Below are 19835 nucleotides of genomic sequence, written 5' to 3' on the forward strand. Positions count from 1 at the left end.
GCATTGTGAGAAGATGTGTAAGACTGACAAAAAGACACAGGCCATTGATAAAGGTGCACCTCCATGGAGGAGTGGTCAGTATAAATGGCTGCCATGTGGAGGACTAGGATTCAATTCATGGAGCTGCCAAGGATTTTATTTTTATTTATTTATTTTTTGGGATTACTGATATGGGATACATTAAGCCTTATGATGACAATTGAGGAACCACTTGACTGAGAAGTAGTGGCTCCATAGTCTAGAAAGTCTGCAATACAGTCTCCTCTGCAGAAAGTACAGGCTCTGTCCTTAATTGACCACTTGACTCCGAGTGGCGGGTCAGTGGTAGATCTAGGCCTCCTGTATAGGGAGGATGGGCACCAGGAAGGACTAAGGTTGTTGTACCGATCCCCATAATCAGCAAGTTTGAGTTGCTCTCTCTCACTGAAACTGAAACAGAGTCAGTGGGACTCACTTCACCTGTTTTGGAGAAACTGTTTTGTCTGGTGTCAAGAGGAGATAAACTAAAGGATAGAGATCTTATTAATCATTGGTAGTTCAAATGATGGTACCCCATAGGGCAGCAAGGGACAGGAAACGACACCAGGTGCACTCAATGTATATGCCTGGGAGCCTCATTCAACATGTTGAAGAGGATATTCCAGCAGCCATTGTGGGAACCAGGTGCAACCAAATGGAGATAGTGGCACATTGGAACAGATGACGCATGTCATCTGAGCTCCGAGGTCATATTTGGGTCATTTCAGCGACTGGCAGAGAAGGTTGAGAAAACCATGATCCCCAGAAATGATCATGTCCCTGTGGTTCTGTGGCAAGCTAGGCTGCAACTTTCTGCACTTGGCCTATAGGGTTGAGAACTGAAGCCCCCCCCCCCCCCCCCCCAAATAGGTCAGTTGTGCACTGCACATAAGAAGCTGCTACCCAGGTAGCTGACTGTGTGTGGGGTGTACACAAGAGATTTTGAGATTAAGCAACTCTCCATCCAATCCAGATAATAACTGTAGAAAACCTAGAAGTATCAGTGTAAGAGAGAAAGAAATGTCTCCCGCAGATGAGAACATTAAGATTGTAATAGTAAACTGCCAAAGCATTTGCAACAAAGTGCCAGAGCTTGAAGTGCTCATGAAAAGCAGTTAAGTTCACATAATACTTGGTACAGAAAGCTGTTTGAAACCTGAAACTGATAGCAGTGCGATTTTTGGAGAATAGTTAAATTTATATCAAAAGGATAGGCAAATAGGAAATGGAGGTTGTGCATTCGTCGCAGTAAACAAAAAACCCAAATTGATTGAAGTAGAAATTGAAGCTACGTGTGAGGTTGTTTGGGCAAGACTCAGTATCAAGGGCGGGCACAAAAGGATAATTGTATCTTGCTATCACTCATCAGACTCATCTCCTAATGTAACAGAAAACATTAGAGAAAATCTCACTTCACTCGTATGTAAGTTCCTCAATCATACTGTAATCATCAGTGGAGACCTTAATCATTCAACAATTAATTGAGAAAATTATAATTTTGTTAGTGGTGGACACTAACACTACCTAGAACAGATAGCTAGGAAACTGACTTATGATGGAAATATATTGGACCTACTGGCAACAAATACACCTGACCTCTTTGAGGATGTCTACATCGAAACTGGTATCAGTGACCATGACACGGTTGTGGCAGCAGCAATTAATGCAGTACAAAGGACAAGTAAAACAAGCAGAAAGATACATGTATTCAGTAAAGTAGATAAAAAAAATTAGTAGTGCCATATCTCAATCAGGAACTTGAAACTTTCAGCACAGGGCAGGAGCATGTAGAGGTTGTTGTTGTTGTTTTCAGTCCTGAGACTGGTTTGATGCAGCTCTCCGTGCTACTCTATCCTGTGCAAGCTGCTTCATCTCCCAGTACCTACTGCAACCTACATCCTTCTGAATCTGCTTAGTGTACTCATCTCTCGGTCTCCCTCTACGATTTTTACCCTCCACGCTGCCCTCCAATGCTAAATTTGTGATCCCTTGATGCCTCAAAACATGTCCTACCAACCGATCCCTTCTTCTAGTCAAGTTGTGCCACAAACTTCTCTTCTCCCCAATCCTATTCAATACCTCCTCATTAGTTACGTGATCTATCCACCTTATCTTCAGTATTCTTCTGTAGCACCACATTTCGAAAGCTTCTATTCTCTTCTTGTCCAAACTAGTTATCGTCCATGTTTCACTTCCATACATGGCTACACTCCAAACAAATACTTTCAGAAACGACTTCCTGATACATAAATCTATATTCGATGTTAACAAATTTCTCTTCTTCAGAAACGCTTTCCTTGCCATTGCCAGTCTACATTTTATATCCTCTCTACTTCGACCATCATCAGTTATTTTACTTCCTAAATAGCAAAACTCCTTTACTACTTTAAGTGTCTCATTTCCTAATCTAATTCCCTCAGCATCACCCGATTTAATTTGACTACATTCCATTATCCTCGTTTTGCTTTTGTTGATGTTCATCTTATATCCTCCTTTCAAGACACTGTCCATTCCGTTCAACTGCTCTTCCAAGTCCTTTGCCGTCTCTGACAGAATTACAATGTCATCGGCGAACCTCAATGTTTTTACTTCTTCTCCATGAATTTTAATACCTACTCCAAATTTTTCTTTTGTTTCCTTTACAGTTTGCTCAGTATGCAGATTGAATAACATCGGGGAGAGGCTACAACCCTGTCTCACTCCTTTCCCAACCACTGCTTCCCTTTCATGCCCCTCCACTCTTATGACTGCCATCTGGTTTCTGTACAAATTGTAAATAGTCTTTCGCTCCCTGTATTTTACCCCTGCCACCTTTAGAATCTGAAAAAGAGTATTCCAGTCAACATTGTCAAAAGCTTTCTCTAAGTCTACAAATGCTAGAAACGTAGGTTTGCCTTTTCTTAATCTTTCTTCTAAGATAAGTCGTAAGGTCAGTATTGCCTCACGTGTTCCAACATTTCTACGAAATCCAAACTGATCCTCCCCAAGGTCCGCATCTACCAGTTTTTCCATTCGTCTGTAAAGAATTCGCGTTAGTATTTTGCAGCTGTGACTTATTAAACTGATAGTTCCGTAATTTTCACATCTGTCAGCACCTGCTTTCTTTGGGATTGGAATTATTATATTCTTCTTGAAGTCTGAGGGTATTTCGCCTGTCTCATACATCTTGCTCACCAGCTGGTAGAGTTTTATCATGACTGGCTCTCCCAAGGCTGTCAGTAGTTCTAATGCAATGTTGTCTACTCCGGGGGCCTTGTTTCGACTCAGGTCTTTCAGTGCTCTGTCAAACTCTTCACGCAGTATCGTGTCTCCCATTTCGTCTTCATCTACATCCACTTCCATTGCCATAATATTGTCCTCATGTACATCGCCCTTGTATAAACCTTCTATATACTCCTTCCACCTTTCTGCCTTCCCTTCTTTGCTTAGAACTGGGTTGCCATCTGAGCTCTTGATATTCATACACGTGGTTCTCTTCTCTCCGAAGGTCTCTTTAATTTTCCTGTCGATCTCATTTTTGAGACGTTTGTATTCCTTTTGCCCTGCTTCATTTACTGCATTTTTATATGTTCTCCTTTCATCAATTAAATTCAATATTTCTTCTGTTATCCAAGGATTTCTAGCAGCCCTCGTCTTTGTACCTACTTTATCCTCTGCTGCCGTCACTACTTCATCCCTCAGAGCTACCCATTCTTCTTCTACTGTATTTCTTTTGCCCATTCCTGTCAATTGTTCCCTTATGCTCTCCCTGAAACTCTGTACAACCTCTGGTTCTTTCGGTTTATCCAGGTCCCATCTCCTTAATTTCCCACATTTTTGCAGTTTCTTCAGTTTTAATCTACAGGTCATAACCAATAGATTGTGGTCAGAGTCCACATCTGCCCCTGGAAATGTCTTACAACTTAAAACCTGGTTCCTAAATCTCTGTCTTACCATTATATAATCTATCTGATACCTTTTAGTATCTCCAGGGTTCTTCCATGTATACAACCTTCTTTCATGATTCTTAAACCAAGTGTTAGCTATGATTAAGTTGTGCTCTGTGCAAAATTCTACTAGGCGGCTTCCTCTTTCATTTCTCTCCTCCAATCCATATTCACCTACTATGTTTCCTTCTCTCCCTTTTCCTACACTCGAATTCCAGTCACCCATGACTATTAAATTTTCGTCTCCCTTCACCATCTGAATAATTTCATTTATTTCATCGTAGATTTCTTCAATTTCTTCGTCATCTGCAGAGCTAGTTGGCATATAAACTTGTACTACTGTAGTAGGTGTGGGCTTCGTATCTATCTTGGCCACAATAATGCGTTCACTATGCTGTTTGTAGTAGCTTACCCGCATTCCTATTTTCCTATTCATTATTAAACCTACTCCTGCATTACCCCTATTTGATTTTGTGTTTATAACCCTGTAGTCACCTGACCAGAAGTCTTGTTCCTCCTGCCACCGAACTTCACTAATTCCCACTATATCTAACTTTAACCTATCCATTTCCCTTTTTAAATTTTCTAACCTACCTGATCGATTAAGGGATCTGACATTCCACGCTCCGATCCGTAGAATGCCAGTTTTTTTTTTCTCCTGATAATGACATCCTCTTGAGTAGCCCCCGCCCGGAGATCCGAATGGGGGACTATTTTACCTCCGGAATATTTTACCCAAGAGGACGCCATCATCATTTCATCATACAGTAAAGCTGCATGTCCTCGGGAAAAATTACGGCTGTAGTTTCCCCTTGCTTTCAGCCGTTCGCAGTACCAGCACAGCAAGGCCGTTTTGGTTAATGTTGCAAGGCCAGATCAGTCAATCATCCAGACTATTGCCCCTGCAACTACTGAAGAGGCTGCTGCCCCTCTTCAGGAACCACATCTTTGTCTGGCCTCTCAACAGATACCCCTCCGTTGTGGTTGAACCTATGGTACGGCTATCTGTATCGCTGAGGCACGCAAGCCTCCCCACCAACGGCAAGGTCCATGGTTCAGGGGGGGGGGGGGGGGGGGGGGGGGGCATGTAGAGGAATTATGACTCAAATTTAAAATAATAGTTGACCATGCACTGGATAGATATGTACCCAGTAGAACAGTTCGTAATGGGAGGGAAGCTCCATGGTATACAATCACTGTAAAGAAAGTTCTAAAGTAATAGAGATTGCTGCATAATTGGTGTAAAACGAAGTGTAGAGATACAGATAGGGAGATGCTGAATGAAATGCATTTGGCTGTCAAGAGAGCATGTTTGATTCCTTCAATGATCACCACTACAGAATATTGTCAAATGATGTTTTACAGAAACCAAAGAATTTCTGATCATATGTGAAGGATGTCAGTGAAATCAAAGTTGTGAGCAGTTCCTAGTAAATGAGACAGGAAGTGAAATTGAGGGTAGCGAAGCAAAAGCTGAAATGCTTAACCCTGTTTCAAATGTTTCTTTACAAAAGAAAACCTGGGAAAACTGCCCCAATTTAATCCTAATACTACTGAAAAGATGAAAGAAATAAGTGTTAGTGTCAGTAGTGTTGAGAAGTAGTGGAAATCGTTAAAATTGAACAAAGCTCCAGAACCTGATGTTGCCCCTGTCAGATTCTATTCTGAATTTTCATCTCTTCTAACTATTAATCTATTGTAGATACCTCGAACACAAAACCATGCCCAGTTCTAGGGGAGAAAAAAAAAACTGGTCACATCCTGCTACAAAAAAGGTAGTAGCAGTAATCCACAAAACTACCATCCAATATCCTTGACATTGATTTGGTGTAGAATTTTAGAACATATTCTGATCTCAAACATAATGAGGTATCTTGAATAGAATGGCCTCCTCAATGCCAGCCAGCATGGATTTTGAAAACATGTCATGTGAAACCCAACTCACACTTTTCTCACTTGACATACTGAAATCTTTGGATCAAGGCAATCAGGTAGATGCAGTATTTCTCAATTTCAAAAAAAGCATTTGTACCACACCTGTGCTTATTGTCATAATTACAATTATACGAGGCATCAAGTGCAGTTTGTAACTGGATTGTGGACTGTTTTGGTAGGGAGGACGCTGCATATTATGTTGGATGGAGTCATCGTCAGATGTAGAAGTAACTTAGAGTGTACCCCATGGAGGTGTGGTGGGACCCTTCCTGTTCATGTTGTATATTAATGAACTTGCAGATGGTATTAATAGTAACATCATGCTTTTTGCAGATGTTGCAGTTATCTATAATGAAATACTGTCTGAAGGAAGCAGCATAAATATTCAGTCGGATGTTGATAAGATTTCAAAGTTGTGCAAGGTTTGGCATCTTGCTTTAAATGTTCAGAAATTAAAATAGTGCACTCAAAAAAGGAAAAAAAATGTAGTGTACTATAACTATAATATCAATGAGTCACTGTTGGAATTGCCCAACTTGTACAAATACCTAAGTGTAACACTTTGTAGGGATATGAAATGGAATGATCACATAGGCTCAGTCATGGGTAAAGCAGGTGGTAGACTTGTTTATTCATAGAATACTGGGAAAGTACAACCAGTCTACAAAGGAGATTGCTTACAAATCACTCATCTGACTGCCCGTCGAATATTATTCAGGTGTGTGGGATACATACCAAATGGGACTAACAGGGGATATTGGAATGTATACAGAGGAGGGCAGCACAAATGGTCACAGGTTTGTTTAATCCATAGGGGAGTTGTCACAGAGATACTGAAGCAACTGAAGTGGAAAACTCTTGAATATATACATAATCTGTCTGGAGAAAGTCTGTTCACAAAGTTTCAACAACAAACTTTAAATGATGACTCTAGGAATGTACTACCACCCCCTGTGCATCACTCACATAGGTATCTTAAGTATAAGATTAGAATAATTACTGTAATCAGAGAAGCATTCAAACAATGATTCTTGCTGCGCTCCATATGTGAATGGAAGTGGATGGTACGATGAGAGATACCCTCTGCCATGCACCTCACAATGGTTTGCAGAGTGCACATGTAGATGTAGAAAGAGGGAGCAGGGTGGATGGGAGGCATGAAAAAGAAACACAGTAGACTCACTAAGGGCGTAATATTATATGAGAGAGAAAGTGTGGAGGGCTGGGGAAAGAGAACTACAGTATTTGGATAGTCGAGGAGTGATGCAGAAAATGACAGGAAGGAAACCCAATGGAATGGAAGGAGTAGTATGGGGACTAGCAGAGGCTTAGACCTGGGAGATGGCAAAAACAAAGGATAAGTTGCGGGAAAGTCTCCATTTACATAGTTCAGAGGAGCTTGTGCCTGTTGGGAAGGGGGAGATGAAGATCCAGATATGGCAAGAGTACTGCAGCACGTTCTGAAGTCTGTGGTGTTCAACAACTGAAAGTTTGAGTTTGAGGTTAGTCACACTTTGGCTGTGGTCATTTGTGTGATTAAGACAGCTGATTAGTTGTCATCTCTTCATAGAATTCTGCTCGGTAATTTCAGCATAGCTGATATGTAACATGGTTGCTTTCACACATGGGTCTGGTGGGCAGCTGACCCCTAGCATATTGTATGTATTGTATTCCAGTGGCCTTGTGCTTTGGACAGGTGCCTGTGCCCCATAGGGCATCATTAGAAGAGCAGGTTTTATAGAATAATAATGGTTTCCAACAAGGTTGCAGTAGATGTCAGCTGAGTATATTGAGCAGATGTTACAGATTGGTCATCCAGAGAGAACAGACCCATATGGTTTTAGAATGGGTGGTTGTCATAGAACTTGGACACTCCATAGATTGGGTGGCAATAGAATACTATGATGGGAGATAAATGAAACCTTGCCGGACAATGTGTCCTGTGTGGTAAAGGAGTAATTGTGAATGATGCAGCAATAGGCTTTTTGATGGCACAGGGGGAGAGGTTATGGGAAATTCGTCTCTGGACTAGCTGGATGGGATACTGTCTGTCTGGAAAGATTCTGGAAGAATAATTGTCATATTTGCCAACTTTATGCTTTGCAATGCAGGTGCTGAGGCTGTAGGGTAGGAACTTTTTAATGTGGAACAGATTGTGGATGAAAAACCAGGTGCTGTCCTTCCTACTGATCCACATCAAGAAGATTCTGTCAGTGCGTGTAAACCAGGCAATGGGTTTTAGGTGTTAAGTGAATAGGAAGGATTCCTCTAAGAGACCTGTACACAAACTGTTATAGGAATGTGTCATGTGTCATACAGCTACCCATGTCAGTTCGACACATATTTTTTTAAAATGTTGTTGAAGGAGAAATAATTAAGGGTCAGAATGTAGATGATCAAAAGGACAAGGAATGGTGTGGTGGTTCGATATTTGGAGGGTGCTTTAAATGGTAGTGTTCCATGGGAGTAGGATCATGAGCATAGGGTAACTTAATAGTTAGTATCATTCAAGAGCTATTACATATTTCTTGTGTCACTCAAAAATCAGCTCAGTTGAGTGGTTGTCTTGCCTCATTATTGTGTATTGTTTCCATCATGGTATTTCTATTATTATAATATTTGTGGTTTGTCCAGTATTTCTCAGTTGTCAGTGTGTGTCTGTCCTGCTAAATATGCATTTTGTCCTGGAGAAAGTAATGTCTGTTCTTGGTTGTAATACAAAGTACATTATAAAGTGGATAAAATGGTAGTAATTTTTAAGATAAAGTGTATACTTTCCTGCCCGCATAGCTGTGCATGTTTAAGCGCCCACTTTCGGGGTGGTGAGGTATGCTGCCCATGGATTTGAATGCGCCTGGTGAATTAACGACAAGGGTCGGTGTGCCAGTCAGTGTGGATGTGTTTTTTCTGGCAATTTCCCACATCCCACTAGGTGAATACTGGGCTGGTATCCATGTCCCATCCTAGATGCATCGGCAAAAACATTTAGAAAACTGTATCGCACTAGCATGCAGAATTTACTTTGGATGTAGACAGATGGGATACACTGATTCTGTCATGGAGGGGAGTATACGAGACTGATGACTTTAGGTGTTTGGTCTCCTTAAACAAATAATCATTAGCAGCAGCAGAAAGTATACTTTTTTTTACTGTTTATTATGTGTTCCTTTCTGAGAAGATTATACAAAGGAAAAAGATAAATTTCGTCTAAAAAGAAAAGTTAGTGATTTATTACATGCTTCCTTTTATTTCTTTTAACCATAACTGCAGAACGTGGTAACAACCATTACTAGTCTCAGCTATACACTCACCCCCTGAATCTATTTACCATATGTGACATATGGATTATCGAGATATGTAGTTGGAACTGGTAATGTTCGTAATAATATTCTGCTGTTATGACTAAAAAATTAAAAAAAATAAGAAATAGAATTGTTTATGCAATGGCTTGGTATTGAAATGACACTTTAATCAATGACCTGTCTTCACCCTTCAAAGTATGTAAAACCTGGTGCTCTAGTTACGATATTTTTATGAGATTATTTTAGAGGAGTGCGCTTTGCTAAACATAATTATTTAACTAACAATAAGAAGTTGTGGGTTTGCTGATCAATGCGATATTATCTGCACCTTGTTATTACGACCTTCATACAGTTTAGCATTAAAATGTTCTCTGTATTTTATTTCCTAAGCGTTACATACATTAAAAGAAGTAAATTTAGTTGACAAATGTGTAGAGTATTTACTTCAGATTTTAATACAGTTGTTTGAAAATATATTCCTGTATCCTCTATGTTTTGCTTCCTGTAATTCATTTATAAAGCTCATAAGCTCGTGTTGTATTTTCCTTAGTGATTTAAAAATTAAATTCTAGTGCGAAGTCTGGAATGCTCGCTGATGTAAAGAACAGTTTTTTTTTTTTTTTAAATAATAATTAAATAAAATCCCTAGTGTTGATGTGGAACTTAATAGTAGGCTATACTAATCTTTAGATTCCATATTTTAACTTTTGTGGGAACCTGAACAGGATACCATGCTTTTTAAGATATTTAATGTGTGTGGATAGTCTATAAACAAAATATAAATGTACCATTAATTTCTCCAGAAAAAATGTGACGATATGTGCAATAACCTTCCAGCACTGACACACAGCATGAATTCACTTATTCTCAGGTTATATTAAATGACATTACTCGTATCATAACAAAATTGTGCACATATGTGGCTTTAATTTTTCTCATGTATTCCAAACAGAGTTTATAAAAGTAGTCTAAATTTCATTTATCTTGACTTTCAGTTAGCTAAACCTTTGTGTTTGGACATGTGGGATGATTGTGACCTGGTAAGGAAGCTTTGATATATTATTTTTTTTTCTTTTGACTTGGGCTCAGATTTCAGCCAGAGTATATTTTAAGAATATTGTTATGAATTATTTGTTATTTGGATTCTTTTTCAGGAAGAGTAAAATATTAATTTTAGGTAGAAGAGCTTTCTTCTACTTTAATGACAAATTGAAGTGAGTTGTACTTGCCATTGTCACTCAGATATGTAAATCGGAAGTTGGTTGTCAACCTAGATTCTAAGCAGTGTTTCCAGGATGACATTTCAGACATGAGAAAATGAGTTTGCGTAACCAATTTATGGCTATTAAAACTGATACATGTTAAAAGTCTGCTGTTATCAAAGTCATATAAACTGCACAGAAGATTGACAGTGCTTAAATCTAGCTTTGAAGCTTTGGGATGAAGAGAACATGGAAGAGAAACTACGTGTGTGTGTGTGTGTGTGTTGTGAAATTAGAGGAAGACAGTACCCTCTATAATCCCCAGCTTGATATTGAGATCACATAAAAGTACTGCATCACTGCCAGCACCTGCTGCTTCTTGTGCTACATTTGGATGAATATATCTTGAATGTTTGTTTTTGGAATGCCCACCCATCTAAAGTCAACATCTTTGTAAAATATCTCGTTCATTCGAACTGAGCAACTTTGAGGATACTGTTATTGTTTTACTGAGAACCAATGTGTCTTCAGTTGACATCAGATCTTGTGAAGGGACAGACTAAGAATAAAATAGAGCATGGTTTTCATGTGATAGTTGTTCAGTGTTCCATTCTATATTGGAAAACTCCTAGTAGCTCTTCCTACTTTCTGAACATCACAGAGGTTCTCATATGGTTGCTACTCCAACAACATATGTAGGGGAACTTCATACAGCTTAGAAAGTAGAAGAGATGTATTAGCAGCTGAAAACTGTGAGATATGCCTGAATAGTTTAATTTGTAAGAGCATTGACCATGAAAACCAGAGATCTGAAATAGAGTTCTGATGTGAAACACATTTTGAAACTGTCAGCCAATTTCATAATACAATATCATACATAGAAGAGACCAGCATCCAGATATGCATGTTCCACACAAAGACAGATGAATAGTTATTCTTTTCAAGTTTTTGAACTGATGGACTGTAGGGCAACACTTTAGCTTAGAATGTGCTGTGGTTCTTAAAAGTATATGATGATATGCACCAGTGTGTTAATGAGGTTGTCAACACTCTTTGTACTGCAAATCTAGTTGTCCACAGCCCACCATTAAAATTTCCCAAACATTATGATTTAAATTCAGTGGAAACATGAACTCTGTAGAAGAATATTATGCTGTCTCTTTGTTCTGCATGCTCTGTGTTGTCACATTTACACACAGTGTAATGATTTCTGTATTCTTGAAGAACAACAATGTGGTGTGGTCTCAACTCTTTAGTTGGCGTACTCTGGGTAAGTTTTCCCACAGAACTTAACTGTTCTTTGATCACTTTCAAATACCTTTGGCTTCCAAACAAGCAAGGTTTGAGAGCCATCCCATAGTGTAATTGAAGCACAGTGAGAGTCTTTGGGAAGATCTACTCATTACTTCAACTGAAGAGCTGACACCACACCAAAAAGATGTGCCTCCTCTGCATTGACAGTGTCCTGACCATTGTAGTGGTGGCATAGGGACTGAGGACCACGGATCATATCTGAACCACACACTTTTCTCTCCACCTCACTTGTGGAGCTCACAAACGTACCATGGATGCTAGATCGACAGCAAGAGGGAGGGGTTATATAAGATAATGCCCATGGAAGAAAGTCGTCATAACCACCTGAAGACAGCAACAAGTTAGCTTTCTGAAATTCACACCATTTGGGTAACATGACTCAACTGAATACCTGAAAAGAGTTCAAAAAGTTTAAAGTATATTGCAGTGACCACGAGCAGAGAATATTACATGATAAACTGGTTGACCATTTCTCACCATGCAGTGATCACTTGCTACTTTTCCTTTTTAAATTTACAGCCTCAATAACTAAGCATTACAGATCTTGTAGAGTGGCAGGTATAGATAGTACAAACAATTTACTGTTTATATACTTTCACAGATAAAAACTGTAGGGTACTAGAAAGTCTCTGATGATGAACATGATTTCATTCACCACTTACAACCCTCCGTGGCGTTCAGGTAAAATTGGATGTCATTGTGAACAATGAAGTCATCCACAATGAACTTATTCACATCATCTTGAGCTGAGGGGGACCCACTACTCTCTTGTGTGTAAAGACAATATTATCCATCTTAGTTTCCTTCATGAAAAGAAGAGACCATAGACTTTATGTACAGAAATATTATTGCAAACATTAACCTTTGGTAAGTTTGCTTCATGTTTAATGGCTACTAATAAGATTTCACACACCCAAATTCTAACATTATGGCACTGAATTTTATCAGACAAGTGAAATGTCCCATTTGAGGGAAAAAAGTTAAGAAAAACATGCCTGTTGGATATCATTTAGAACAGTACCAATAGTGTTTTCAAAAGCTGTAGCTTCTGTGGCAGTTTTGTGCTGCTTATGGTTCAGGACATGCCACACTGTTGATTAAGGAGTGCCAAGCTTATTTTGTGCCTTTGTTGCAGCTTTCCTAATGCTTATTGATGATCTATGCTTTTCCATTTACATATACAACTATCTTTTACTGATTTTCAGTGCCACTCATAAATTTGTCTACAGTGCAGGAAATGGCCATTTGTTCTTTATTCATGTGGTCAAAGGTAATATATTGAATTGATATGGTATAATTGCCTTTATCATATAGAAAAGCAGCAGCGCAACTATGTAGACTGTACAGAACATTGAACCTTACATTATCCAGTTATGTAGTTGTATTTCCATCTGACATTTGCCGACATTTGGCAAATGTCAAGTCAGTTAAGTGTTTCTCTTCTGGTGTGACAGTTTTAATATCCATCATCTATAACGTTTGCTGTGTTGCTTAACATGATGAAGTGAGCATTGACTGGTCTCAGAGTTTGTGAGGATGGCATATCTTTTACTTATTGTGCATGGTCTCCTTCGAAATATTTGTTTCCACAATTGGTGCACTACTTCCAACACCATTTCCACTTCCGAAAATAGTCTTGGTATGCAACCTACTGGATTGCGTGAAGCGCCATCTGCGAAATTTCTTTCCTCTCATCTGTTGTTGCAGATCTTTGTCCTTTCAATGGGATTTTTAACTTTGGAAATAAAAAAAGTGTCATCATCAGTTACGATTCTCTTCAGGAACATATTGTTCTCATTTGTGCATTCCCAAATCCCTTCACAGGTTGCAAGGCGAAGGTCTTTCTTCACTCATTAGCCACAGGTAACACAATGCATTCCAAGATGGTATCTGGCTTTCATGACATGATCCAATTAAAATTTCACATTCCTTAGCAATCTCTTGAATTGCCAGTCTTTGATTGACTGCACAAATTCATTGATGTTCCCGATATGATGTCATCAGTAGTCATCGAAGGGCATCCTGAATGAGGGTCATCTTTAACTTCCGTCTGACCATTTTTAAACAGTGTGAATTATTTGTAACACTGAGTACAGCATAAGTACACATCACTGTAGGCTTCCTACATCGTTTGGTGTGCTACTGCAAAGATTTTCTTGGGTTCCAAATGAAATTTAATGCAGCTCTTCAGCACTGCGTGATCAAATGTATCTGGACACCCTGCTGAAAATGACTTACAAGTTCATGGCCCCCTCCATCGGCGATGCTGGAATTCAATATGGTGTTGACCCACCTTTAGCCTTGATGACAGCTTCCTTTCTCACAAGCATTCATTCAGTCAGGTGCTCTAAGGTTTCTTGGGGAATGGCAGCCCATTCTTCAGAGTGGTGCACTGCGGAGAGGTATAGATGTCAGTAGGTGAGGTCTGGCATGAAGTCAGCTTTCCAAAACATTCCAAAGGTGTTCTATAGGATTCAGGTCAGGACTCTGTGCATGCATTATGAACAGGTGCTCAATCATGTTGATAGACGCAATCGTCAACCCGAATTGCACTTCAACAGTGGGAAACAAGAAGCTACTTAAAACATCAATGTAGGCCTGTGCTGTGAAAAAACATGACCGCACCAAAACACTACCACCTCCGAATTTTTACTGTTGGCACTACACATGCTGGCAGATGACATTCACCAGGCATTTGGCGTGCCCACATCTTGCCATCAGATCGTCATGTTGTGTACCATGATTTGTCCCTCCACATAACATTTTTCCACTGTTCAATTGTCCAATGTTTACACTCCTTACACCAAGCGAGGCGTTGTTTGACATTTACCAACGTGATGTGTGGCTTATGAGCAGCCACTCAACCATGAAATCCAAGTTTTCTCACCTCCTGCCTAACTGTCATAATACTTGCAGTGGATCCTGATACAGTTTGGAATTCCTGCATGATGGTCTGGATAGACGTCAGCCTATTACATATTAAGACCGTCTTCAACTGTCAGCGGTCTCTGTCAGTCAACAGTCGAGGTACCTGGCAGTAGGTGGCAGCACAATGCACCCAATACGGAAAACATGTGGTTTTGGAGGTGTCCAGATACTTTTGGTCACATAGTGTAACTCTGCCATCTTGAAATTCACAAACTGTGCGACACAATGTTCTACTCTATACAGTTCTGAACATTAACTAACAGACATACAACAATGATATTTCTGTCAGTTATGCATTAAACACAGACGTGCAGCTATGCCAACTGTATTTCACTCGAACACACCATTGGCACAAAATTACGAATGTTCCAGAATTTTTTGAGCAGACCTCATATTGAAATTTCCTGGCAGATTAAAACTGTGTGCCCAACTGAGACTCGACCTCAGGTCCTTTGCCTTTTGCGGGCAAGGGCTCTACTGACTGAGCTACCCAAGCACGAGTCATGACCCTTCCTCACAGCTTATCGTCCGCCAGTACCTCGACTGCTACCTTCCACACTTCACAGAAGTTCCTCGCTGATCGTGTGATGTCACCTGAGGTTGGATATGAATGCATAAATGTGGGCCACAGACAATGAAGAGAGTCCAGTTCTCCCTACCCCAGGGCGATAGGAGAATGGAGGCCACCCATAGCACCACCACTTCCCTTTGAGCCCAAGTATTTAATATTATTTGTTTGTGAATGAATTCCTGCCTACGGCAGCTGTCCCCCAGGGTCCACTAAGATTATAGCCTGTCTCTATTGAATTTAATAGTGCATGGGCAAATTTCTACCACTGATTTTAACACAGAGCTCCAGTTTAGCAAAACATTTCAGTCTAATAAGCCAATCAGCTCCTGATCAGGAAGAGGGTGAATTTGTTTGAAAGCTCAAGTTTAAATAATGTGGCGTGATTTGAGCACTGAGGTAATTTGATAGATGAACATTGAATTTTTGTCCTTGGAGCAGAAACAGTGCCAGCTATTTGAAAACCTACTTTCAGTGAATCTTGTGTCTGCTCAATTATTGAAATGAAATTGAAAAATAGTAGAACTTAAGCCGATTGAAACATGGGGGCCTATATGAAAGCAGCTGTGCAATTTGGGATGTATAAAGTGCCAAAAGTACCATTAGCAGCTCAGACAAATAAACATAATGCCTCATTTTGATGTTTCATGCAGATAGGAGATGGCCTTTTTCTTACAAGCTCACAAATAGAAAATCATTATCTGAAGTATTTCCGAATGAAGCTGTAACCTAGAGGAAAAAAAATAGCATTTACTTGCTAGATAATATCAGATCAGATTTATATATAAGCTTCAAGTCCCCTTGCTTTTGGAACATGGAGCGCTTTTTCCAGGGAAGTAGTTGTTGCCGAAGATGAAACTTTTAAAAGATTCTGGGTGACTTTCTTTTCTGAGTGATGAAAAATCTTTGTTCTATATGCCTGTATGTAATAGAACACATGGTGTTAAAAATTTTGTGAATCTTATGTGTAACAATTTCATGTCATCTGATATGCAAAACTTTGCATGTATCATATATAAATTAATGAATGGAGAAGGTGTTTAGCAGCAGGCAGGCACATCGAAAAGGGTGATAGTAGCTGTTCTTTCACATAATTTGTCAGGCATTTATGAGGGAGTATGCATGCATTCACACACTGACTCCACCGCCCCCCCCCCCCCCCCCCCCCGGTCTCTCTCTCTCTCTCAAACACACACACACACACACACCAACCACACTCTTACTCCTGACCATGCAGCTCCATTGAATTTTTGGGTATTTAAATGTCACAGGTTTGAGTGCCAGACTGTGTGTCCAGTTGTTGGGTTTTAATCCCCTGTCACTCCTAGGATTGTTATCTGTCACTTACCTCTTCTCCCACCTCTGACAATATTTGGTAATGTGAAAAATGGTGAACTGCACTGTGATTCCGAGTCCTTGCTACAGTGTTACTCTTCGTAGTCCTCCTATAACTGGCTGGAATTGGCGTGTAAGTTGGTTTAAATGTTGGAGGACTGGCATACCACTTCCAACGGGACCATATCTAATAAATCAGTGTTAAAACCAATTTCGTGTGTGTGTGGCTGTTGAAGTGTTGAGTATTCCAGAACAAAGAAAAAATCAAATCTTCATTTTCGACTCTGTTAGCACAGAAAAGGGAATATGTGATCATGAGGCCAGTACAGCTTTACTGGAAGCATTTGTAAGTAAGAATACAAGAAAGACAGGAAGATATTTCTTGTTTAGCATGTGTGACAGCCCACTACCAAAGTCATGTTAGGGCGTATCTCGACAAAAATCTACCAGCAAGATGGATAGGTCATAGAGGTGCTGTGGAGTATCCACCACATTCCCCAGACCTAACTCCTCTGGACTTTTACTTGTGGAGAACACTAAAGGAAGTCGTTTATCAACAAAAGTCATGCACACAGAATGAACTTCGAGAATCCATCATACATTCATGTGCAAATATCCAACTGAACACGTATAGTCAGTAGTTCGTGCTGCAGTTCGCAGCATCGTTTGTGTGTGGATGTTAATGGTGACCATTTCGAACACCTACAGTGATATCTTTAAGTTGGACTTTGAGCTACACTTTCACCAAAAATGAGAGAAATCGGCGAATTAGTTTGCAAGTTATGGACTTTTAAACAGTGGATACATTTTTTGGACCCCTCTGTATATCACCTCCTCTTACGCATATCTAGTGAAAGACCATTAAGGTGAAATTAGAGAGATTTGAGCCCACATGGAGGCTTACCAGCAATAGTGCCTCCCATAAACCATACACTACTAGAACAGGAAGAGGGGGAAGTGACACTGATACACAAAGTACCCTCTGACACACACTAAAAGAGGGCTTGTCAGCTATAGATGTAGATGTAGACCTTTTCTTAATAAATACTATGTAAGGATTGAGTGTTATAAGCTGTAATCTTTATGTTTCAGTTTTGTTTCTGCAAAACTGACTCAGAGAAAAAAATTAGAAATGTATATTTAAAGTGTGGAAAAGTGATGTTACTCATTACCTCTCACTAATGATTTATTTGTTTCTTTGGCCATTGTTACCAGTTTTTCTGCTTGGTGAGGAGGTATGCCTTTTTTCCATTTACAGAACATGTCATTTAACATATCTATACATAATCACTTTTTTTCCATTAAATCATTATTCTCATTAGCAGCAGCAACCATTTGACGTCCCTGCTGATAAAAGTCTCTTCTGAACTTCACTACGCCTTGTGGGCTTCATCTATATGCATCCATGATACTCATACATGATGGGCTTCAGCTATGTTCTTCCTGGATGTTTTCTATGTCATCTATCCCTTCCCTGTTATGTTGTCATCTTAGTCTATTCCTTTCTCTTGGAACATTGCAAAGAATTTTCTTGGCCCATCTACCATCCAGTCACCTGGCTAAATATCCCACTCACCCATTTTTGTTACTGTCATAATTATATCTACTACTCCGATCCATCACTTGAGTCGTGTTTGTTTCCCTCTCCCTCCCAGTAACTCTCATTATGCGTGTTGTTAAGGCACACAAGAAGGTGGGTATGCCACATGGCCTGCAACTGTTGCAGGAGTATTAGACTCCATTACTCTCAATATTGTTTTATGTAAATGGAATACTGGCTTTTCAGGAACTTTCACTTGGTGGCGGTGTCTTTGACAGTCCTCCTCTTGGCAAACTAGCCTTCCAAGCCCGAAAGTGTTTAGTGGGATACATGAATAGTACAAAACCTTGAGAGAGTTATGCTCACAGGCACAGCCCAGATCTGAGTGCATGTAATTTATAAATCCTGGGATCAATACAGCACCTTAACACACCTGCTCATAAACTGATCCATTGAGATCAGTACCTTATGGGTGCTAACAGTATCATGCAACTGTTTGGAGTTTCGGTGCTTCTGTGATTTGCTCCCAAAGTCCTCACTATAGGATTAGAGGGCTGTCCCTGCACCCTACACTGTTTGCACTAATTTTCATTGTGTAATTGCATATTATCATCAACCTGGAACCAAACAATTTGGAATTTATATACAGATTGGGAAAAAATGTCACATTCAATTTCTTTGTTATTTCTTATTTAAACCACTAATGGCTATATAGCCTTTTTAAGTTGATTAGTTCATGAATATGTATTTTATGATAGTCAAATAAGAAGTGTTGTATCTAGCAGTATAATTTATGTCACAGTCAGTAACCATGTAAGCATGAGTGAACACATGTACTGTGCCCAGTTTTGCATCTCATGCTTTCATGAGTACCAGTTGCATGACACGTTGTCCGATTGTATGATCTCGTTGTTGTTTTGATGTTGTATGACAAACATTAATTGATTTATACCATTATTTTTCAAGAGTTCATCCAGGATATTGTTGTTTCTTGTACTTATATTTTGGCTGATGACCTTTCAGCTATTCTCAAGGTGGGTCACTAGCAAGATTTTGAAAGCACTTGATGCTGTGGTATAAATGTAAATGCATCCAATATAACATTGTTGGTAACGAAAGTTGCAGTCATAGATAAAACTTTATGCCTCTAAGAGTAGAACAAAGACAGTGCAGAGTCAGTGAATCAATAGTGCTTACAAAGCATTTGATTGCTTACTGTGGATGGCGTATGTTGGGGTGGCAGGCAGTAAAGCCTAGAACAATATAGCCTTTGAGAGCGCAGATGTGAAATGAAGGTTTTCCGTCAGTTGTCAAGCTGGAAACCCTCCTCTGTTAAGAAGGTTGTCTGCTAATTGTATTTCTACAGCATCCTTGACCATTGAATCACAGTAGGATGAGACTGTGGCCAGTATCTTAAGTTTTCCATTATCCAAGAAATGACCATTGGAAATACAATGTTCACCCACTGTAGATTTGTTGGGCTGTAGTAGGTGAGTGTATCACTGGTGTTCAATTTTATTACAGTACTTATTGCATAGTTCTACCCCCCCCCCCCCCCCCCACACACACACACACACACATGGAATTGAATATATACTTGCCTTCTGTAATAGCAGGTCATCCTTGCAAGATCCCAGAAGAGCTGCTGTCTTGGATGGTGGAAGGAAGATTTCATACAAGTTGTTGTTCTTCATTATTCTGGCAGTTTTTGAATAAATCCGGCACTGGGAGCCTACATAGTGAAATGGTACACTTCGAAGAAATATT

At 39.7% G+C, this 19835-nt stretch overlaps 1 protein-coding gene across 4 annotated transcripts in view; it reads left to right on the forward strand.

Annotated features, from left to right (window-relative positions):
* The window catches only part of LOC126337021 (serine/threonine-protein kinase mTOR), a 236436-nt gene that overhangs the window by 111203 nt on the left and 105398 nt on the right, over window positions 1-19835 (forward strand). For 3 of the 4 annotated variants that reach the window (XM_050001292.1, XM_050001291.1, XM_050001293.1), the window contains one exon: window positions 10177-10221. The exons of the other annotated variant lie outside the window; for it this stretch is intronic. In XM_050001292.1, the coding sequence (XP_049857249.1) occupies window positions 10177-10221 (45 nt within the window). The remainder of the gene's footprint in view (window positions 1-10176; window positions 10222-19835) is intronic. 4 annotated transcript variants of the gene reach the window in all.

Source organism: Schistocerca gregaria, chromosome 2, assembly GCF_023897955.1.
Source record: "Schistocerca gregaria isolate iqSchGreg1 chromosome 2, iqSchGreg1.2, whole genome shotgun sequence".
NCBI lineage: Eukaryota > Metazoa > Arthropoda > Insecta > Orthoptera > Acrididae > Schistocerca > Schistocerca gregaria.